At 52.8% G+C, this 23,717-nt stretch overlaps 1 protein-coding gene across 4 annotated transcripts in view; it reads right to left on the bottom strand.

The window, feature by feature from the left end:
* LRP8 (LDL receptor related protein 8) overlaps positions 1 to 23,717 on the bottom strand; it is a 77,455-nt gene that overhangs the window by 9,869 nt on the left and 43,869 nt on the right. For 2 of the 4 annotated variants that reach the window (XM_046662659.1, XM_046662660.1), the window contains exons 5-15: positions 20,678 to 21,061; positions 19,622 to 19,744; positions 15,249 to 15,368; positions 15,049 to 15,174; positions 11,313 to 11,487; positions 9,057 to 9,284; positions 5,442 to 5,560; positions 5,050 to 5,189; positions 3,460 to 3,601; positions 2,323 to 2,475; positions 1,217 to 1,441 (exon numbers count right to left, since the gene is read on the bottom strand). In XM_046662659.1, coding sequence (XP_046518615.1) covers positions 1,217 to 1,441; positions 2,323 to 2,475; positions 3,460 to 3,601; positions 5,050 to 5,189; positions 5,442 to 5,560; positions 9,057 to 9,284; positions 11,313 to 11,487; positions 15,049 to 15,174; positions 15,249 to 15,368; positions 19,622 to 19,744; positions 20,678 to 21,061 — 1,935 coding nt within the window. Of the gene's footprint in view, positions 1 to 1,216; positions 1,442 to 2,322; positions 2,476 to 3,459; positions 3,602 to 5,049; positions 5,190 to 5,441; positions 5,561 to 9,056; positions 9,285 to 11,312; positions 11,488 to 15,048; positions 15,175 to 15,248; positions 15,369 to 18,672; positions 18,796 to 19,621; positions 19,745 to 20,677; positions 21,062 to 23,717 lie in introns of all 4 variants that reach the window. The other 2 variants (XM_046662658.1, XM_046662661.1) reach the window with 2 other exon arrangements.

The following is a 23,717-nucleotide window of genomic DNA, read 5'->3' as shown; positions in this document are numbered from 1 at the left end:
ACGGAGCCAGCCCCTGTACTGTATTTTTTAAAAAGTACGTTGTGCTATCTTTTTCACTCTTACAACAATCTTCATCGTAACATTTGTACAGCACTTTGTAGTTTAAAACGCATTTTTCCCTTGGAGCCTCATGACAGCCCTCTGAGGCATGAAGAGGAGCTGTCAGCTACATTTGCTCCAAGAGAGGAGTTCACTGCCCCTGGCAATGGCCCAGGTGCCCTCCGCTCAGTGTGTCTGTTTCTCCAGGTGTCTGTAAGGGCACCTAGTCACGAAGGGGAGAGAAGAGCCGCACTGCTTACAAAGCTTACTGTGGAAATGCTGCTGTCCTCCCACTCCGGGCCCGAGCAGATGCTAGACAGTGGTGTTCAAGCATACAGCGTGATGGAGCCAGCGGGGAGACTCCCCGGTCGGAGGCTCTGCCCCAGCTGAGAGGACTCCACCTCTCCACCTTCAGGGTAAGTGCTCAACTCTGAAAACCAGCTTCTGCTGGCAGATAGGCCCAACTGGAAAGGTGCTGCCAAGCTGCTCGGTTTGTGGGCCATGCATGTATGGGAAAAGTTTAAAAGGTAGTTTATCCTCTTAAATAAACTCCCCCTGGCAGGTAACTCAGTTAAAAAGGTATTTGCTGGTTAATGAGATGGAATATTTCCAGCAGTGACAATTACTGTTCCTGATGATTTAGTACGTGGTGAACTTAATTATTCTCATCCCAGGGTTTGGAAAGAGGCACAAGCAGTTCATAGTCACGGATATTACGATCTGGGGAACCTGCCAGGGTGCCGAGAACTGAGACCAGAGCTTTTGAAGTTTCCAAATCAGAGGGACACTCCCTCATACACACGTCAGTAATGCGTGACACACAGACACACCCAGAGTCAGCAGAGGCTGTGTGCGTGAGCACTTCTGTTTACACCGCCTCCTTTGCCTCTCATGGCAGTTTTGTGAAGCAGGGAAGGGAAGGGTTATTATTATTCCCCGTTTGTAGATGAGGAAACTGAGGCTCAGAGGCAGGAAGTAGCTTCCCTCAAGACCCTCTGTAAGCTAGGGGCTCCTAAGACTCCTAAATCGCAGGTGGGCACTCTGCCTCCCTCTGCTTCCTCCTCATAGATAGCCAAGATTCAGCTCTGGTACAGTCTCTTCTTCCCACAGATCCCCCATCCTGGCTTCCCTAGGACCCCTCCCATGTCATGAAAGAAGGCAGAACTCATTTCCTTACAGTGCTGGGAGTGGTTGCTGGTTGCAGGGCTTGGGGTAGACGGGCTGATGCTGGGAGCCCTGGGGACACTAACTGAGCTTGGGACCGCAGCTGCCAGGCTCGGTGTCTCTGTGCTGTGGTTCTGGTTGGTGGGGCTGTGGATGGTGGTCCCAGGGGCTCCTGTGGTGTCGGCTACTGTCCTCGTCGTGGTAGAAGCTAACGTCGTAGTTGAGGTAGATTGAGGTGCTGGAGGGGAAACACCATGAGGTCACTTGGACAGAGAATTTTGTGTCTAAATTACTGCCTCTTTATTATACTTCTGAACTCATTCTCATGGCTCGGCTCAAATGCCCCCTCTGTGAAGCATTCCCTAATCTACCTGAGTGGGCTGTGATCTTTTCCTTAGCTGAATCCCAAGCACTTTGTCTGTGTTTATACTGCACATTGATTTGATAAAGATGTCATTAAAAAAAATAATGCTGTAGAATTAGATGTGGGCAAGACTGCTGTAAAATACTGGGAGGAGGGGAAATTACAGAAATCTAGAAGGATTTTACATGCATATTGTTACATCATTAGGTTTACATTCTCCCTCCATTTTAAACAGTTTAATCTGGAAATCATAAATAATGCAGCACACTTAAGCTCAAACAAAGGCCTTGGCCCTACGTAAAGATTGGGGAATGAATATAAATTTATATGGTTGAAGTATTAACTGACTATTAGTCCCAATCATATCACAAAAGGGCTTCTATGTAGTGTGTTAAGTTCTACATGAGAAATAGGTAAGCTCATAGTCGCCTGCATATAAATAGTAGCTGAAGCCACAGGGATCAAGGGTTCTCAATTTGAGGTCTTCAAGGAGTTCCAGAAACCCCCTGAAACTGCATTTAAAATGTTATATGTAGATGTGCATTTTTCTTGGGAGTGAGAAGAGAAAGCCTCAGAAGGACCCTGGGGGACACCGGCATTCAAGGAAGGTAAGGAAGAGGAGCCTGCAAAGGCAACAAGTAGCCAGAGAAGATGCAGGAAAACCAGGAGCATGTGGTGTGCCGGAAGCCAAGGAAGATTTCAGCAGGATTGGGCCTGGTATTGCCAGGGGCTACCCTCCTGGTAGGTCTGCTTACCTCGGTAGCACCTCTTCATGTCTGGGCCCAGCCACATTGTGTCAGGACAGGCACACGTGTACTTGGGAGAGTGGCCGGAGAGCTGAGGAGCAGGAAGGCACAAGTACTCACAGCCTCCATTGGGCTGGGCACTCAGCTCGCAGGCATCTGCAGCTAATGTGGGGGAGAGATTGAGAGAGAGCTGGGACACAGATGGGCCATGCCAGGTCTTCCCTCCTCCCGAGGGTGAGGCCCTTCCCCCTTGGCTTCCCCAAAAAACTTTCTCTACTACTTCTATTGGGTCTCTTCCAGCACTTCCCTTCCCCTTATCCCCACGCTTTCATTTAATCCTGACGACAACTCTGAGAGGTGGGTGTTATACCCCAGATTGACAGATAAAAGACACTTGGGCTCGAAGAGCACAGCCCTTTCAAAGCTATACCTCTAGTAATTTTAGAGGCAGAATTTAAGTTGAGGTCTGTTGGATTCCCAAGTCCATGGTTTTTTACCCCCTATGACATATGCCATGTCTCTTTCTTTCTTAAATTTCTAGATCTAGAATCAGGCACCCCACCATATCTCCTTACTCCTCTATGCTTTCCCACCTTCACCCTGGCAGCCAGCACCTCAGCTACAGTTAGAATGAGTGTATCCTAGTGATAGAGGAGGGGACAACCTAGTATGAGATTCCTGGCCTCTATTCCCATCCAACAAGCTGACTTACTGTGTGGCCCTAAGATATGTTAGCCTGTAATACTGCAAAATGGGTACAAGTGATACAGGAGAAGCAGTGTGCTCCTTCACAGCAGAAGGAGCTCTGGAATCAGACAGACCTAAGTTACGTTTTAGTTGTGCCAACTGCTAACATTATTTTACCTCTCGGAGCTACAGTTTCCTCAATTGTTATATGAGAACAGTAAAACCCACACTTTGTAGGATTGGCAAAAATGGACATTATGTATTTATTTATATCCAGCCTTATTTCACGAAGAGCTTGAGGCAAAATGAGAGAAAATATGTGGCAGCAGAGCACTCTCCCAGCAAGAGGGATTGTTGCTATTACTCCTGAGGGTGCTGAGACGTGACGTGATGTGAACACAGCCTGCCTAGTGGAGGGAAGGGACATGGGCAGGGGACTTGGGACCAGGGAAGGCTCACCTCTTGGCTGCTTCAGCTCATGGAAGATGACAATGTCATGTGGGTTATTGAGGTTCTCAGCTAGGACGGAGATTTCTAGGCCATTGAGCCGATTTGCACTGAAAATGGCCTCATTCTCCAGGTCTGTCCAGAACACCTTGTCCTGTGGGGTACAGATGCAGGGGATGGGAGGCCTACAGCCTAAACCCATGACCTCAATCTGAGGGCTCAGCCCCAAACCACAGTCAGAAGAACTGCCCTGACATCTTCCCTGAGCTCTCCTGGTCACAGATTTAGAGTGGCACTCAGCCTCTGATCTATGGCGTAGGCTCTGGTTCCCTTCTGTCTCAGAAGGTTATTCACTGATTACATGCTTTGGCCTGAAAGCTACTCATTAATGCTGAGCTAGGCCTGCTTTCTGGGGTCCAGCAGAAACTCAAGGTTGGGTCTCTATAGCTATTACCATTACTGGGGCCTGGGACGAAGATTGGACGGGATGTATGAGCTACTGAGAACTATTCTCGGCTGGGTCTCCTACAGCCTCCGGATATACACATGTATGCATCCAGTGGTTAGCCCATATAAGCCTAGATGTGCATGTGTTGGCAAACCCACATTTACAGGTTCAGCCATGCAGCCTCCTACACAGATCCAGACACATACCCACATGCTCATCTACACACACAGGCACACTTGTCCCTAAATAAGCACCTAAGTATTGGTATACATATTAACACTCACAAGTACCAGCACATACAGGAATGCACATTTTTAAATGGATGCATTTATGTATACACATGCATATACATATATTTTACACATACATGCTACATGTATGCACAAGCACATACACATGTCCAAACACACCTGTCTTTTGAAGAAAGGGCTGGACTTGGAGGTGGGGCTTTGCCCACAAATTCAGAGTGGTGCTGGGTGATGTCACTCCAAGCAAATATTGTCAGTGCCCACCACAGACCACTGTCCCCTTGCTTTCCCTCCCCTTGGTGGCAGAGTTAGTTTTGAGGAAGAGGTATGTGTGAGAACTTGGCTGGTTCTGGCTTCCCCATTTCCCAAGGAGAAAGGTTGTTAGTGTCAGAACAGAGGAGGGTCTTGACTCTTCACCCTCCTGGGAGCTTCTTGAGGACTGGGATAATGTCTGATTCACTTCTATGACCCCGGGGTCCAGCAAAGGTCAGTGAAAGTGTGCTGAATTGAATAGAACCTCTCAGGCCATTTCCAATAGTAAATAATAGTAAGGAAATGTATATTCCTTCTTCTCTCCCTCCCTTTATTGGATCCCTTCTGTACATGTGGGTACAGTACTGGGTGCTGAGGGTACACAGAGGAAACATACATGGTCTAGCAACTCACCTGTGAGAAGAGCTCTGAGAGAGGGGCCTCGGGAAGGAAGCACAGGAAAGGCTGCCAGGTGGACATGAGCTGCAGAGCCTTTGTTTGTGGGCAGCTCACAAATTGTGTACAAACAAGTCAGTTGGCTTCCCTATCCCTTTGTTTCCATTTGGACAAGTCTCAGGGAGTCATCCTATTTGAATAAGCCTTTTCTAAGCTTCAGCTTCCTGATGGGGCCATGCCTCCCCTCACAGGGCTCACCTCAAACACAGCTATCCCAAAAGGATGGCTCAGGAAGTCAGGGGAGGAAATCAGCATCTTTCTGTTGCCTCCGCTGAAGTCAATGCTGGACAGCTGGTGCAGCTTGGAGTCCACCCAGTACAAGCGCTGGTTCAGCAAATCTTTGGGAGGAAAAAGGAGATGGGGGATCAGGTCACGAGCCTGCGACTGTAGGCTGGATCTCTGCTCCTTTGTACCCCCTCCCTGCCCAGATCTCTGGGCTAGGCCTCAGACTGAGGCCAGCCTGGGACAACCATCAGGAAAAAACAGGCACTGGCACTATGAAGGGACACAGACACAAGACCCATGGAGCTCCAGACGTGGCCAGGACCAGGTGCTATAACAGGTTCCCAATCCAGGGAAGGCAGGCTCACCCAGGGTGATTCCATTGGGCCACTCAATATTGTCTGACACCAGTGTTTGCCGGTCCACACCGTTGAGCCCAGACTTCTCGATCTTGGCCTGGTACCCCCAGTCAGACCAATACATGAACCTAAAACAGAGAAGAACCCAATTGGGCTTCTTGTCAGGGGATGTGATTGGGGTGGTGAGTCACAGGGGCTCAATGACCCACTGAATGTTGAAGATTGTGCTTAGTGGGGACTGGGAAGACCTTTGAAATCCACTGGAACCATCAAGTCTTAGAGTTGGTAGGCACTTTTCATCTGAATGCCTAGGGAAGCCTGTGTTCCCCGAGTCCACCCAGCCTCAGCTGAACAGCCTGTGTGCCCCTCTTTCCCACTTTGGGCAGCTCCCACTAGAGCCCTAGCCTGCCAGAGTGGGAAGGGCCCTTGTCGACCCTCTCTTACTTTCCTGTTCTATAGAGGAGAAAGTAGATGATCTACCCAGGGTCATACAGCTAGAACTCTGTCCAGGCCTTCTCTCTCTCTCTCTTTTTATTTTTGCAGGGAAAGAATAGCCTTCAGCTAACATCTGTTGCCGATCTTCCTCTTTTTTTTCCCTCCCCAAAGCCCCAGTACATAGTTGTATACCCTAGTTGTAAGTTGTTCTAGCTCTTCTACGTGAGCCGCCACCACAGCATGGCAACTATAGACGGGTGGTGTGGCTCTTACCCAGGAAGTGAACCTGGGCTGCTGAAGCGGTGAGCATGGAACTTTAACCACTAGCCCATCAGGGCCGGCTTGCTCTCTTTTCTTGAATGCTTACTGAGCACTCACTAGGTGTCAGGCTCTGGGCTGAGTGGTTCCACCTCGTGTACTTACAAATGCAGTGATCACTGTCCCTCTAATCTGTTCCTACAGAGCAGGCAAAATGAGCTTTTAAAAATGGAAATAAGTTGCCACTCTCCTTTTTTTTTGAAATTGAGATATAACTGACATATAACATTAATTAGTTTCAAGTGTACAACATAATGATTCGACATTTGTGTATATTGTGACATGGTCATCATAATAAGTCTAGTTAACATCCATCACCATACATAGTTACAATTTTTTTTCTTGTGATGAGAACATTTTGTGTGAGTGTGGTGAGGGAGATGGTCGCTGAGCTAACATCTGTGCCAGTCTTGCTCTATTTTGTATGTGGGACACCACCACAGCATGCTTTGATGAGCGGTATATAGCTCCGCACCCGGGATCTGAACCTGCAAACCCCGGCTGCTGAAGCAGAGTGTGCGCCCTTAACCACTATGCCACCGGGCTGGCCCCATGATGAGAACTTTTAAGTTCTATCACTCTCCTGTTTTTAAACTTTATGGTGGCTTCTCCTATTGCTCTTAAAATAAAATCCCAAATCCTTACCACAGCTGACAGGGCTCTGCATGAGCAGGCCCCTGCCTCCCTCTTTGGCTGTCTCTCCTGCCACCACCCCCCATCTCCCTTCCAAACTCCACACCTGCCCCATAGGATTTCTCTTGGTTCCTCCAGGGCACCAAGCCTTTCTCACTACAGGCCTTCGAAAGCCTCTGGCCCCCCCTCTTTCTCTGGTTAGTATAAAGGTCTTTTCAGTAGAGACTCTTTCTCTGAGCCCTCAATGACAGCAGCTTCTCCCTGCTGTTATCTCCTAAAGCCCCTGTTCTTTCCCTCCGCAGCACATACACACTGGTTACTGAGGGCTGCTTTCACGTAGTGTGGCCTGTTTGTTTACTGCCTGCTTCCCCCACAGTCTGTAAGCTCCATTGAGGGCAGGCTCTTGTCTGTCTTCTTCCTCAGTTTATACCTGGCAGGTAGATCACATATGGCATATAACAGGTCCTTATTTAATATTTGTTGAACAAAGTAATGTTTTCATTTTAGCCTCACAGCTGCCACAGAAGAGTATAATTATTAGTCCCTTTTTAGATGAGTAAATTGTGGCTCAGACGGGTTGACTTCCCTAAGTTCACACTGTTAATAAGTAGTGGAGCCAGGCTTCAAACTCAAATTCAAGCTGGACTCTAAAGCCTGTGTCCTTAATCCTCCCCAAAACTGCCTCTGCCGAAAGCTGGTGTCACGCCCCGGGCTAGGGGGCTGAGTGGTTGTCCTGGATACCTTCCATTTGCCTCTTTGGATTCACTCTCTCCTCATCTGCATTATGCTCTGTACAACAACAAGCTGACCCATATGGGAACCACCATCAGTGGGTTTGGCTCCCTAGCCTTCTGGCTTTCAGTTGTGTTCAGCAAAATATTGGAGGGAGAGAAGGAGCAGACAGAGGTCAGGATATTTGTCCTCCTGACTCCCCTCTAACAGGGTTGCCTCTGGCTGGCTAATGCTCTGAAGGTGACCCTCCCTACTACAGCGTGTGTAGAGTGCCTAGTACTGTGCTGTGGGCACCTGACACATGCTCGTTCAACAGTAGCTGTCAGTCACTTCCCAAGGCTCTCACATCCTCTCAGGTGGCCCCCCTCGCCCCAGCTGCCCTCACTGGAAGAAGAGGGTTTTCTTATCCCTGTTCAACAATTATGGAAACAACAGGAGGAAGAAGCTGGGGATCCCAGTAAACTTAAGATGATGCAGCTGCTAGAAAACCCTGCCATTTTAGCACATTCCCACTGAGGGAGGGAGGGGGTCCTGCTCTGTTCAGAAACCCTGCTCTCAATGTGGAGGTGTGGCCAGAGCAAGGCAGCCTGGGTGGTGAGGGGCCCAGAGACTGTGGGCAACAGAGGTGAGGATGGAGTTGGGCAGCCTGGAACAGAGAAGACCCAGTGATCATGGTCCTCAAATCTCGCTGGCTGTCCTGCAGGGCAAGGAGTAGACTTGTTTGATGTGACTGGAGAGGCCAATGGAGGAAGTCAAAGGGAGACAAATTTGGGAATATGAGGGAAAAAAACCCACTTTCTAATGGGCAGAGCTGCCCCCAAATTAAACAGGCCCTACGGGAAGTAATGAGCGCCCTCTCTGGACGTACGTGAGCAGCCCTGCATGCCCCCCTGCAGCATGCCCCAGCCTGAGGAAAGACTTCCTGCCCTGGGAGCTTCTACAAGGCAATCTCTAGAGCCCTCTTCTGCTCCGAGATGCTCTGATTCTATGATATGATGAGTGCACAGTGGCGTCTCGGGAGAACTCTGGCAACAAGTGTCCAAAGAACCCTTGGTCAGGGTTTAACAGGCTGAGGGGCCCACATGGACTTTCTTGCCCATGGGCTGTGTCTGAGTGGCCCAGGGCCTTCCAAAGCCCTCGAGATAGCTCTTGTGGGGCTGGCCCAGCAGCCAAGTGGTTAAGTTCATGTGCTCCACTTCGGCGGCCTGGGATTTGCCAGTTTGGATCCTGGGTGCGGACCTACACACCACTCATCAAGCCATGCTGAGGCGGTGTCCCACATAGAAGAACTAGAATAACCTACAACTGTGATATACAACTATGTACTGGGGCTTTGGGGAGGAAAAAAAGAAGAGGAAGATTGGCCACAGATGTTAGCTCAGGGCCAATCTTCCTCACAAAAAAAAAAAAAGGAAAGAAAAAGAAAAAAGATAGCTCTTGTGACAGACACATGAGGACTGAGCACTTGCAGTGAGAGAATGGGAGGTTTGGAGTGGGAACACTCACCCTTGCAGAGGGTCGACAGCAATGGCCCGGGGTTCGCTGAGGTCACGGCTGAAGAGAGTGTGTCGGCGGCCGCCATCGACCGTGGCCACTGAGATGGTCTTATTGCCTGAGTCAGTCCAGTAGATGTGCTTGTGGACCCAGTCCACGGCCAGGCCCTCTGGAGAGTGCAGCTGCTCGTCAATGAGGACCTCCTGCTCTGCCGGGTCACTGGCCTTGTCCATGTAGGCACTAGGAGCAACCAGAGCTGGCCATGGGGCAGGTGTCCCACCCACAGGTCCATCTGGAGCTGCCTGCGCACCCTTCCCCTCTCTCTCTTCCCTCTGGGCCCTGGCAGTGGATTTCAGAGGAACTTGGCTAATTTCTGTTCAACATATTCCCTGGGCCACCAGGGTAAGGACATAGGCTTGAATCAGCCAGAGCCTCTGGCCTGGAGCTGTTTAGCAGGGGACAGAAATTTACAGCCAGATAATTATAGTACAGTATGATTACAGAAAGCATTTGAGGCTATAGCAGCAAAGAAATGGAGACTACATCATCCTGGAGGTTTGCAGAAAGCTTTGTAGTTGGGTCCTGAAGGAGTCATGTACCAGGAACACAAACAACAGAAAGCAGAGGGAACAGCATGTGCACTTGCCCAGAGGTGTTTATTCTGGAATAGTGATATATTCAGTGGGAGTAGAGCTGGATACGTGGGATGTAAGACTGGGAGTGAATGCAGGTGGGGGCCCCACCCTGACAGGCTCTGCAGGCCATGCTAAGTCGGGATTTTATCCTGGAGAGGTAAGTGAACAGGCTGGAGGACAGGGTCAGATGGGCATGTTAGATCACTGTGGCACCTGTGGAACATGAGCTGGACTGAAGGCGAGGGATTGGGGCGGGGAGGCTGTTACAGCGTCCAGCATTCAGGGGAGAGATAAAGAGGGTCTGCAGAAGCACTGTCTAGTGAGGATGGAGAAGGGGCTGAGAACGGAGTAGACGCTCAGGAGGCAACCTTAGCAGGACTGTCTGTCTCCCAAATGCTTCTCTCTCATACCCTCTCTCCAGGCGACTGGTTCCACAGTGCCCACTGCCATCCATAACTCTGACCTTCCCATCCCAATTGGCTCCAGACTGTAAAGCCAACTGGCCTCTCTCGGATGTCCCCTGGACACCCTGAAGTCAACACATCCAAAACTGCTCATCCCCATTCCCCTTCCCCCAGACAGACAGACAGACAGACTCCCCCCACCTCCACTGCTCCCATCTCCGAGAACAACACCACCATCCCCGAGACCTCCCAAGCTAGAAACAGAAACTCCCAAAATGAACCTGCGAGTTCATTTTTGCTCTTCCTCCTTCAGCCCCATAACCAGTCTGTCATCAAATCCTGCCTCTTTCCGTCATAACTGTTGGACAGGCCCTGCTCTAGCTGTTTCTGGGTGGGTGGGTGTGAACTCAGTGTGTGTCTCTGGGTGTTGGGAGTGGTGGGCATTGAGTTGTCTGTGAGGAGCACTTGGGATATTTGCTTCCATCCCTCCATCCCATCATTCTCTGAACAGGCTACTACCCAGAGCCTGGTCATCAGCAGTCCTGCCTTGTGGATCTCAGGGTAAAAAAGGAGATGGCTGCCAGAAGGGGGCCCAGATAGGCAAGGAGGCAGGCTTGTGGTATCTGAGAAGGACCTAGGCCTGAGCCTCCTTGGGTATGTGAGGAGCCCTCCCGAGAGCCGGTCCACTGACTGTGGTGTGAGGGCTGGACTAGGGGTAGTGCCATCCAGGAGGATTCCCCAACCCCCAGATTGGGTAAGAGGCCTCCTCTGTACTTCCCCCATTGATTATCACAGTGGATGTCACTATGTTATAAGTAGGACCCCCAGACAGGACCACGCCTGAGGCATTTTTGAGTCCCCGGGATCCAACACACGGACATGTGAGCTGCTTTGAAATTCCTCACCAAAGCCAGGGATTTCTTCCTTTCTGCCCTGGCTGAATACTTCCTGTGTCTTGCACTGCCCCACTAGGCCAGCAGAGGTCAGTCAAAGCCCAGGTGTGTGGGGCTCAAAGCCATTCCCTCAACTGAGCCCTCAGCCTAGGCCAGCCCTGGGTGGGGAAGTCCTGGCAGTTCCCTATCTCCTGTGATGCTGCGTCCCTTGACACCCCCACCTCTGTTCTGGGGAATCCTAGAGGCAAAGGGGGTACAGAGGCTAGCCTTCTCCTTCTCCTCTGTCAGCCCCTGCTCCCACCCAGGCCTGGCTGCAGGACACCTGCCACTGCTCACCTGTAGATCTTGCGGTAGGAGAGGTCACACCAGTAGATGCGATTGGTGGCAACTTCAACATCCAGTGCCACGACGTTCTTGAGCATAGGGATGAGGCGCGAGTAGTCCCGCTTCACCAGGTCTATCCTCCGTACTTCGTGCCGGTTGGTGAAGATTAGAGACGGGCTTCTGCCGGCTGCTGTGCAGGGAGGGTGAGAGAGAAAGGATCAGTGCAAGAAGCAGGGAGTCTGGAGAGCAAGACCCTGCCATAGTTTGCTGGTGATGCCTCATTTTCCTATAAAATAGGGGTGACAATTCCTACCTCACAGGTGAGAGGAGTAGATGAAATAATGGGTACGGAAATCATAAGATGCAAAGCACCATGCATACCAGAAGGATTTTTATCCTTTTTATTAGACACAAAGGCCCTCAAAATCTCTTATGATTCCTATTTCCTCTTTGGGCTGGCACTGAAGGCCTTCTGCAGTGTGACCCCAAGCTCTACCTCCAGCCTCATCACTCACCTCCCTAACACACCTTGATTCCACCCCCCAGACTACCTGTCATTCCTTAGCCATGGCAGAGCTTTGCTGCCTTGGGGTCTTTGCTCAAGTCATCCCCTCTTTCTAGAATGCATTTCTTCCCAGCAACTACCACCTCCTCTGCTTAGGGCCCCACTGCAATGTTCAAGAAGGGGCAATGTGAGCATTAAGTATTTTAGGAGGACGACTGAGGCTACAGTGTGGAGCAGACATCAGGGCTGGGGTGAGACTCAAGGGAGGAGATTCAAGGGGGTTGGAGTGAGTCCTTAGTTTATACAGAGTGTATTTGGGGACGGGGCAAGAGATGCAGCTGTAGAGGCTGGCAGGGCCAGCTCACAGAAGGTCCTGTGAGCTGGGTGAAGAGTCTGCACTTTATTCTGAGCCACTAGCAGGGGTAGGATGTGTGTAATATACGACACAGATTATGTACATGCAATGGAGACAACGTACAACTGCCCGTGTAAACACAAACCCATTTTTAGACTTAGGATGAGATTTTAGGAAGCGCATCAGTGACCTAGACATTCCTGGCTGCTCTATATGGAGGGTCACTGTCCCACAGGCCTAGAGGGCCTAGCACCCAGCACAGGCTGCCACTCCCCCAGCCTGTGTTCAGATGTGTCGGGCCACTCTCAGGTACCAACACTGTGTGAGTGGCAACACCTGTCCCTGGAGCTACCTGTGCCTTCTCCACCTCTTGTTTTCCAGCTGACACTTGTGCAGGCCACCTGGTCCCTGTCACTATCCATCTGTGCCAGGCTAAAATGTTCCCCGGGGGCAGGATGGGACCAGCACAGAGCCATGTGGGGCTTGGGGCTGGGGCTATGACATGTGTGTAGTGATGGAAACTATTTCAAAGCAAGGTTGGGGTGAGAGGGAGGGCGTGGTACAACAGAGAGCATAGGAAAATCGGGCTCCAAGTGCAGGGTTCAAGGCCCAGCTCTGCCACTGACAAAGTGTGATTTTCCCCATCCCCAAATGAGAGTAGTGACACACTTTATCTTCCTGAAGGCAGGAGCTGGGCTACAGGGTATCTTGAGGTGATTTTTACTGAGAGCTGTCACTATGACAGGAACCCTGTGTGTTTATGGTTTGAGTTTTTGTGTAACTGCACTTCAGATATTCATTTGGCGGGGGGGAGGTCTGTGTATACATGAGCAGTTGTGTCTCGTCTCCACTGCACGTATATAATCCGTGTTGAATATCACGTGTCCCATGTGGGGGTAAAAACAGGTTGCATGTTACCTGTGATGTGCTAATGTATGTGTTGTATAGTTTGGGTGGTATGTTTTTTGGGTTTATGGGCTACATGTCAATTACCGTGCCTGCTGTATTGCTATAATTTATACATTGTGTATTGTATTCGTGCATTTCAACTCCAGACTCATATATCCAACTGCCTACTCAATACTTCTTAGATGTCTGAATAGTTTTCATAAATTTAACATGTCCAAATCAATCTCATATTCCCCCAAACCTGCTTTTCTCACCATCTTTCCCAACTCCATAAATAGCAATCCTATTTTTCTAGTTGATGGCCAAAAACCTTGGAGTCATCTTTGACTCCTGGTTTTCTCTCACATCCCACATTTAATTCATAAGCAAATCCTATCGCTTCACAAGAAAGCCTGACCTTCAAAATAGATCCATCCAGTCTGTCCCCTTCTCATTACTCCCACTGCAACATTCTGGTCCAAGCCACCATCTCCTACCTCTCTTCTGGATTACAGTCATGTGATGGGATATCTTCTGAGAAATGTGTCGTTAGGCAATTTGGTCATCGTGTGAACATCACAGAGTATACTTAAAGAAACACAGAAGGTACAGCCTACTACACACCCAGGCTACGTGGTACAGATCTTATGGGACCACTGTCATATATGGGGTCCATTGTTGACTTAACCGTCATTATGCAGCCCATGAGTATAGTGCAAAAACCTCTTAAATGGTTTCCCTGCTTCCTCCCTTGCCCCCTACAGTCCATTCTCAACACAGCAACCAGAGGGAGCCTGTTAAAATGTAAGGCACACCATGTCCCTCCTCTACTCAAAACCCTCAAAGGTGGGGCTGGCCCGGTGGCCGACTGGTTAAGTTCGCGCACTCCGCTGCAGGCGGCCCACTGTTTCGTTGGTTCAAATCCTGGGCGCGGACGTGGCACTGTTCATCAAGCCATGCTGAGGCAGCGTCCCACATGCCACAACCAGAAGGACACACAACGAAGAATATACAACTATGTACCGGGGGGCTTTGGGGAGAAAAAGGAAAAAAAAGAAATAAAATCTTTAAAAAAAACCCCAAAAACCCTCAAAGGCTTCCTGCTGACTGAGAGTGAAATCAAGTCAGCTCTTAAAATGGTCGAAGGACCTTGTGACCTGCCCAGTCACCTCTCTGACGTCAGCTCCTTCTATTCTCCTTGCTCCAGTGGCACTGGCTTCCTCATTGTTATCCGAAGACACCAGGCATGCTCCTGCCTAGGGCCTTTGTACTTTCTGTTCCTTTGGCCTGAAATGCAGTTCCTGCAGGTAAGTGCATGGCTCACTCCTTCACCTCCTTCAGGTCTTTACTCAGATGTCCCCTCCTCAGTGAGGGCTTCCCTGACCGCTCTATCTAAAACTGTAACCCACTGCATTTCTGGACTTCCCTGTCCCCTTCCTTACGTTATATTTCTCCTGAACTCTCATCACCATCTGCCATACACTGTATTTATCTCTTTATCTGATTTCTTGTCTTTCTCACCCATGAGGATGTAAGTCCCAGGAGGGTAGGCAGGGATTTTGCTTACTGCTGAATCCCAACAGTGTGTACAACAATGTGAGATGTTCAGTAAAGAAGTGAATAAAATGAATGAATTCAGCTGGCTGAACCGATCAATGTGAAGATCTGCGCATGTCATGCTCTTTGTGTAGGCAGCCTATGCTGTGTGCGCAGTGTGCGTGGTCCAGTCTGTGTCTGTATGTTGTGTACTGTGCAAGTGCAATCTCTGTGAGCTGACTGGGTGGCTCTGTGCAGTGTCTGCGTGGGTGTTAGTGTGCAGTGCATTGTGTGTCTAACGTATATTTGCACTCTGAGCACTGTATGTGCCATCTGCTTTCTGTGTGTGTGTGTGTGTGTGCATGCACGTGTGTGCACATCTGCTTGTCACATATGTGGAAGCATGCTGCTTTCTGTACCCTCTCAGAGCTGCCCTCCCGCCCTCCACCTTGGGGTGTCCATACCGACGGCCTTGCAGTTCTTGGTCAGTGTGTCCATCTCGTAGCCAGGGTGGCACTCGCACTTAAAGTAGCCCTTGTAGTTGACACAGATCTGGCTGCAGGCGTCTGGGTCCTCACACTCATCAATGTCTGTGGGGAGAAGAAGTGGTCAGAACTGGCAGGAAGATCCGCCACTGCTTGAGGGGGTGAGGGGAGGGTCTCACCACCACAGGTCTTCTGGTCCAGGAGCCGGTAGCCCGCTGGGCATGTGCACTCAAAGCCGATCTTGAGGTCGGTGCAGATGTGGGAGCAGCCGCCATTGTTGTGCAGACACTCGTTCAGCCCTGGGGAGGGACGTGGGCTCCTGAGGGTCTAAGAGCCCAGACGGGGGTGGGGGCAGGACAGGGCTGGGGCCTAGAGCTGAAGCAGAGACTTAGGGCAGCAGGACTCTCACAGAGCCAGCATGCTCTGCAACCTTATCAGACCTCGGCCTCATTAACCAGGTGACTGGGCAAGAGGAGGTTCAGAGAGGGGCAGATCCTGGCTCAAGGCCAGACACACAGACAGGGACAGAGTGGAACCAGAACTCAGGTCCTCTGCCTCTCAGGCCAGGGCTCTGTCTACTACCAGGCTGGAGGCAGCTAGGCTACCTAAGCTCTTTCCTTTCACAAACACGTTTATACAGCTCCTCCTTCCTCGTGACCTTAGAGTTCAAGGGGCCTGGATGTACCATGATCAACCCTCAGGAGACCCCAAAAATTTTTCTGAAATGCCCTTGCTTAAACATCTCCAGCCTCAGGGAGCCAACTTCCCTCCTGAGGCAGCTAGTTCCACCTGGAACAGCACTGCCTGTTAGAAAGTTCTTCCTCACAGGATCGGCCTCCCTGTAGCCTCTGCTCCCACTCCTAGCTCTGCTGCATGGGGTTAGCTGCAGTCCAATGGCTCCCTCAGAATCGCCTTAAAGCACTGATTTCTGGTCCCCTGCCATTCAGGTGGCTTTCTCTGGATACATTCCATCTGTTCATGTTACTCACTGGACAGGGCCCAGAGCTAGTCTGCCACCCAGAAGGAGTCTGAACAACAAAGGTTGCCCCCTGCTGAGCTTGTGGTTATCTAAGACTCCCAGGCCTTTTTCTGCACAGAGCTGTTGCTAAGTCAGTTCTCTTCTACCCAAACTAATGCGATGGACTTTTTTCACCTCCTCTGCTCTCAGCACCTGTCCCTGTTCCCACACTTAGTCATGGGCCCGGTCCTGGGACTACCACCTGCCTCAAGGAATGAAGGGATGCCAGGAGGTCATCTGCTTCCCTCATCCTCCACTCCCCCCCCACCTTCTGGCAGGGTCCTTGGGGAGGTCAGGGAGGCTAGGACCAAGGCTCACTCAGTTCTCACAGCATCTTCTGAGCTTTAGAATCACAGAGGGTTAATTGTGCAAACCATGGGAAGGTGCCAAGCCACCCCTCTGCCCACCAGGCTCATGCACCACCACTCCAGCCAAGCGAAGCAGAGCTGAGCTGAGCCAGCCATGGCCATGAACACAGCTGGTCTGAGCTTCCCACCCTAGGCCATGCACAGCTTTGGGGACCCCACCTCCAGCCTGAGCCATGCTTAGGGAATGTTCCCCTTTACCCCTGGGCCTCCTCCTGTTTCCCCAGGACGTTGGTGGAACTGAAAGAACAAGACCACAGCAACCTCATGACTGAGGGGCCAAGAGTGACTCAGCCAGGCCCAGCCCTGGGAAGCCCCAGGCTCTTGGGGTGGGCTGAGCCATGGTAGCTTTAGGGTTGTCTCCTTGGGTCACCACCTCCAGGAATCTGTCACTCCAGCCTTCCCTGACCACTCCTAAAGCATATTATTCCCCCAGCACCATCCATTCATTTGTTCACCCACTTACTCACTGCCTCATTCATGCATCCACTCACTTCCTCCCTCCCCGTTTGCAGGTAGTGGCAACTCAACAACTGTATTTACTGAGCACTTCATGGACTGGCATGTGTAGGGTGGCTCTGAAAGGGGAAAGGAGAGAGCTCAAGGTGCCTCAGGCATCTATGAAAGAGGAAGGCACAGAATCCTCCAGGGCTGAGGTGGGTTGGGGCAAGAGAATGGGCCGGACCTGTCCATCCTTGTCAACCCTTCCCTGGAAGGCCAGCAAGGCGGAGGCTGAAGGGCGTTCCCTGGGCCTTCCCAATTCTCTCTAGTCTGGAGGTGATTCTGCTAGGGGGCCTGCAGGGGAGGAGAGGGGCAGGTGTTCCAGAGAGGACAGAGTAGCATTTGAGGTCCACCATGGAAGGAGGGGGCAGTGTCACTTTCCCCAGCATGTGCGCACACCTGCATGCACACACACACACACACCACCTTGTGTGCAGAGGCACAGACAGGCCCATGGACTCCACATTCACATAGATATGGGAACACACACAGAGACCTGTGATGCAATTCCCTTGCCTTACTCAGAGAAGGAGCCATGGATACAGATACTGGCCTCTCACCAGCACAGAGACACAAACGCATGCGTACATACTTCTCTTTGGCGTGTCATGCAGAAGATGAGAGAGAAGAGAGTCTACTTGGTTAGTAGTCCCTGGCTAGCTCCAAAGCTGGGTGGAGCGGAGGGGCTAGCTTCAGTTCTCCTGCTTTCCTGTCCTCCTTTCCATAGGTTCCTTCTTCTGGGACTTTTCTGGGAAGGGCCTCTGGGGCTGAGGGGATAGTCTGTCTCCTACAAGCTTGAGTGGAGCCTGAGTGACTTTTGCCCAGCTACTCTTCCTTCAAAATCAATTTGTGAATCTTCAAAAGGGGCGGCACATGTTGTTCCTGGGGAACTCCAGAGAATGACACTCCTCTGAATGCCCAGAAGGGGAGGTACTAGGTGAAAATGGGTCTGCCAGGAAGGTAGGCTCTGTCCTCCCAGGAACTCTCTGTCCAAACCCCTGACCTCAGAAATGAACCTTCCTGGAGACCATACTGGGTTTCCAGCATGTTCTCTGGGATGCCCACCCCATCTACAGCGCAGACTCTCCCATTCTTTTTAGCTTGGAACCCACCCTGACAGCTCTAGCCATGAGGACAGCCACCTCATTCCACTCCTCACTCATGTCCAGAATGTAAGTCTGGTCTCTCAGAAACTCCAAGCTCCTCACGGCTCAGGATGGCCCCCTTCTGCTGTGGGGTCTGCACTGCCCTCACCCAGGCCTGGCCTCAGCCAGGTGGCCTTGGGATGCACCTCAGTTGGCCAACTGCCTGCTGTTCCCACCTCTCCTTCTGCAGAGACTCCTGCAGGGGGCTGGAAGGCCTCACAGGCCAGGGCCCTGGCTAGGTCAGCAGGGCAGAAACACTGAAGAAGAGAGAAAGTTCTAGATTACTGAATGTGAAAGGAGCGAGGAAGAGAGGCCGGGTTTGTGAGAGGAAAGCTAATTTTTGAGCACCTGGCCTGGAAGGAAAAGGCCCTTAGATTTGTAGAGATGCAGAACGAGAGGCCCCCAAAGGCAGAGAGCCCCATCTGAGGCCACAGGACAGTGCCTGAGTCCAGAGAGGGGGTCAGAGCAGAAAGTGTGCAGAGGGGCAGATCAGGGCCTCAGCCCAGATGCCAGGAGGGGCATGGCAGGGAGGGTTAGTCCAGCAGTAGACAGGTACTGTAGACAGGTACTGTACCACACTCTTTCAGAGGCTCATCCGACCAGTCCCGGCAGTCCCTCTGAGCATCACACACTTTCCTGCCGTCCACGCACTCGCCACTCTTACACTGAAATCTGCGGGGACCCTCACATGGCGATTCTGTCAGGCCAGAGAAAAGAGCGGTCATTGCCTGTGAGACCTAGGGCAGGGATGGCTGGGCTGGGCCGGGCCCGTGGGAGGCAAGCAGAGCCCCAGCCCCAGTGCCCACTAGTCTCTGCAGGGTAGCCTAGGGCAGACTGCTGAATACAAGGCTGGTGAGAGCTCTGTTCACAGAAGGACAGGACCCAAGGGACAATCAGGAGCCCAAACATCATCTAGCTGGGCAGGGCCAGGGGTCTGCGTCCGATCTGGCAGTACTGGGGCCCTGGGAGGGAAATGCAGCAGCTCTACAGAGACCCTGAGGGCTGGACTGACCATCCTGGGGGACCTTTGCCCCAGAGGCCCTGGATAGGGTTGGCTGCCTCACTGCTCAACCTTTTATCCATTTCCAGAGATGACCAGTGGGTCCGGGTCCCTGCTCCTGCAGGAGGTGAGTGATGACCAGCGCCATCTGAGAATTAAGGGGGCTCCTTGGGGAACAGGACTCTCTGCCTCTGCTCAGTCTGGGAACTAGTGAGAGAGCCGCGTGGAGGCTTGGATGTGGACAAATGGTGGGGGCTGGACTTCCTGCAGTGCCTGTTCATGTCTCCCTAGGGGGGGGACATACCCCCCTTTCAGCTTCTGCAAAGTCCATAAAGATCCAGTTCTGGTGCCATTAGAACCCCAGGGAGGCGATCCGGGTAACTTCGGGGCAAGTGATGCTCTGCGGGAAGACGCATCCCAGGGACCAAGGGGGGACCTCTCCTAGCTCTGCTCTCCGAGCCACGGGAGAGCTCAGGACTCTTCCTCAGGGAGGAGGCTGCCCCTTGCCTCCGACCACACGCACCCTGCAGGCAGCCAGCTTCGTCACTCCCGTCTGGACAGTCCTGTTCCTGGTTGCAGCGCTTGACTGCAGGGACACAAGTCCCATCCCCACACTGGAACTCGTCCCCACGGCAGGTGCCCAGCGCTGCCAAGAGAGGGCAAAGGGAGAGGGTCAGGGCCACTGTGGTGTTGGGACATCTCCCCCACCCCCCACCCCATATAGACCCCTGCCAAGAACAGAATCAGTGGCTGAGCTTGGGAGTCCTCAAAGGACACCTGGCCAAGGCACTTCCAATATACAGAAGGGAAGACTGAAGCTCAGAGAGGGGGAGGGGCTCACCCAGGGTCACATGGCACTCTGGCTGGCAGAGCCAGGACTAAAACTCAGGTCTCCTGTATCCCCCTCCACCGCCTCTCCCACAGCCACCCCTCCGGAGCAGACATGTGGCCTTCTTTTGAGTCTTGGTCTTCATTACTTAACGACTTTATCCCTTCAGCCATCCCTTCCTGAGCACCCACTGTGGCAGGCACTGTGCAGGGGTGGGGAACCCAGAGACTACTAGGAGCCTCCCCATCCTCTGTGAGCTCAAAGGTGCAGAGAGGGGCTGAGGCATGAACAGTGAAGGAAATCACAGTGTGGAATGTGCTGTAAGAGAGAGCGGCTCAGGGACCTGCAGTGGCCCAGGGGAGAGACCCAGCCTAGCTGGAACAGGAGGAATCTGGGCCAGGCCTTGAAGGATGAGCAGGCCCAGTGGCTAGGGAGGATGGGGGGAGTTACCCAGGTCTACAGGCACTGGAACCAGGGGGGTACTGCCTGGGACCGGGAAGGGCAGGGGTGGGAAGTATGACAGGGAGACCATCACGGAAGGACACAGGTACCCGTGAAGACCCTTGGCCTCTGGAGTTAGACCTGAGCTCCGCAGCTCAGGAGCCACGTGACCTCAACCAAGTCTCTCTACTTTTCCCAGGCTCGGTCTCCCCCGCAGTGAAGGGGGGTAACACGGGCGGAGCAGGCGAGCAAGGACAGGTCTTGGGCCGTGCGGCGGGGCCGCGCACTGTGGGGGCGGCGGGGGCTTACGGCAGTCGGCCTCGTCGGACTTGTCCTTGCAGTCGCGGTCGCCGTCGCAGCGCCAGCCCAGGTGCACGCACTCGCCGCTGCGGCAGGCGAACTGGGCGGCGGCGGCGCAGGCGGCGGGCGCGGGCGTGGGCCCGGGGCCGGTGCGGCCGCACAGCTCGGCTGCCTCGTCGGCGCGGTCCTCGCAGTCAAACTGGCGGTCGCAGACCCAGCGCTCGGGGATGCAGGCGCCGTCGTCGCCACCGCAGCGGAACTCGCGGGGCCCGCAGGCCGGGTCGGCACAGCCGCGCTCGTCGCTGCCGTCGCCGCAGTCGTCGTCGCCGTCGCACACGAACACGGCGGCCAGGCACGAGCGGTTGCTGCACTGGAACTCGTGCGGGGCGCACACTGCGCAGGACAGAGAGCCGGTCGGCCTGCCGGACCCCATCCCGGCGCCCCGGGCCCGCCGGTCCTGCTGCAGGGGCCCTGACCCTCACCAGTGGGCGGGAAGGGCCCTGCTGGGGGGCCAAGTGGTGGACATGTGGTTGGGGACAGCAAAGGGGGCCTTCCAGTCTGTGCCCTGCAAGGGTCATGCGGGTGACCTCGGGCATTACACTTGCCCTCTCTGAGCCTCCCCAGTCTCACTGGGAGTGGGAATTCCTGCCCTCCTGCCAGCGGGATGGTGGGACTAGGAGAGTCTCTAAAGCTGCAGAGCAGTGCCTGTCTGGAAGGACTTTGTGATGTCCCTAGGAAATGTAACATGACGCTGACACTTCCAGGTGTGAAAGGACACCACCTTGTTAGGTGGGGGGCTGTTTCCTTACAGCACAGCTCAGGCCCCTCCCCACCCCATGCACTATCCCATCTGAGTGCCCTGGCCTGGCACCTAAGGCCACTGGCGTCGACCCACTGCCCTGCTCCATCACCTCACACAGCCTGGCTTCAGCCACACTAGACCATTTGCACATGGGCCTTTGCCCAAGCTGTTCCCTCTGTTCGGTACCCACCTGGTGCCCACCACTGTCTCTACATTCCACAGTGATGAGTTCTCATTCTCCAAGGGCCCAAACTCCACCTCTTTCATAACATGCTTCATGTTCCTCTGCTTGGGAAGTCTGCCTCCTCCTCTGCTCTCCTTTTAGGTGCCCTTCACAGCCTGCTCAGGTGTCTGGGTCTCATGTCCTTCTCCATCTGCCCCACAGCCACAAGCTGCCTGGGGATGGACTCCGAGACTGACCCAACTTGCCCTGAGGGCCTGGCACAGAGCTCCCTGCAGTGGGTGGATGTGAAGTCGATAGAGGCTGGACCAGCTCAGTGTGTGGAGTAATTAAAGGATATTCAGTAGTTAAGGGCATAGATCCCTTGGCCCTACTTGGGGTCCTGGGCTTCCCCACTCTAGTGGGCTGCTCTGAACTCAGAGGCTGGGAGGGCCTTAGAGACTACCAGACCAACTGCCAATATACAGATGGGGAAACTGAGTCCCAGAGAGGGGAGAAGCTTGCCCAGGGTCACACAGTCAGTCCACGGTGAGGAGGAAACCAGATCCCAGGTTTGGGGCTCTTCCTACCCTGACTCCTCTCCGCTTTCTGAGTTTCTCCTCCCTTCCTAGAATGTAAGCTGTTTCCAGATCAGTGATCTGCATGCCTCCTTCCCTCCTTCACGTCCTCAGACTCAGGCCAGGAACAGGCCTGAGGGCCCAGGTGGGTGTGGAGGCAGTGGCCGTGGCCACAAGTAACACAGCGGCAGTGGCACCTGATCTCTCCACATGGGGGCACCCAAAGTGTGTATTTTTATTTTCTGATGGAAAAATGCCGTTTTTTCATTGTTATTGAACATAAAATAGAATGATGTCCTCAGTTTCACCAGGTAGGCATCTCTTGTCAGGTGTTGCCGACAGCTCTATCAAGTTTCTGACAGATGCATTTTTTTCTCTTTCTGGGCTTTTGGGATATTGGGGCATTGCTGGGAAAAGCACACCCGACCCTGCGACGTCTGCCGCTGCAGATTATGCTGAGGCCTGGATTAGCTCTGCTCCTTCCTGTCCACACTCAGCCTGGACATGTCCAGGGAGGGAGGACGTGCTACGTTAGAGTTCTGGGAGGAAGTCCTTCTATATACTGAGTTCTCCCTGAGGTTCTGAAGCTGACAGAAACTTTAAGATCTATTTTCTCAGGCCTACGCCCAGAGACCCCACTCCCAGCATTCACAGATGGAAGAAGCTCTGGGGGATGAGAGAAGAGAGAATCCCTTTTCCTTTGCCCAAGTGGTTGGGAGCAGTAACAGAGAAGCCCAATAAGACCTTTGAACACTCCTGTCTTCTATAATTAACCAGGAACATTCCTGCCACAACACACCCTAGTCAGGACTATTCTCACCTCTGCCACGGTGGCTGGTGGCCTTTATGACCGAGGAAACATCTGATTATGGGCGGTGAGGATGGAAGAAGAGTCTCATTGATCAGTGAGGCCCCCAAAAATTATCACAGCTGAAAAAACGAGCTAGTGCCATCACTGGGGTTTTAAAGCTGCTGGACCCAGCCAGGATCTGCCCCCATACCCAGATGCTTCCTGCTTCAGATACATCCAGACTCCAGACTTAGAATCGTAGAGTGCTGTGACTCAGAAGCCTCCAGAGATGGCATTTTCCCTGGGCCAGGAAGGACGGATATGATGCAGATACACAGAGGCTGGTGGAGGGAGTGGGGTGGCGTGGGCACGTGTCTGGCAAAAGCCCCTGAGTGACTGCCCAGATCTCAGCCCAGCCTCACAGCCTAGTTATCAACAGCCAGTCTGTCTCCCCCATTTATCATGAGCCCCCAGAGGGCAGACTGGGTAGGATTCACCTCATCATCCTTTCCAGAGCCTGGCTCCAGGCCTGGCACACAGGAGGTGCCCATCAAATTGAGATGAGCACAGCCCCCCTGGCCCAGGACCTGCTGGCCCACTCCCTGGGAAGGAGATAATCCTGGGTTTGAAGCTCACTGATGTGGAACTGTCCCAGTGACCACTTCCATCTGTCCCTGCCGAGGCTGCTGGGAGTGCCTTCCCCGCCCTGTGCCATTTGT

Source organism: Equus quagga, chromosome 5 (assembly GCF_021613505.1).
Source record: "Equus quagga isolate Etosha38 chromosome 5, UCLA_HA_Equagga_1.0, whole genome shotgun sequence".
NCBI classification, from domain to species: Eukaryota; Metazoa; Chordata; class Mammalia; order Perissodactyla; family Equidae; genus Equus; species Equus quagga.
Note: the sequence above shows the minus strand (reverse complement) of the source record. Positions and strands in the feature narration are given on the sequence as shown.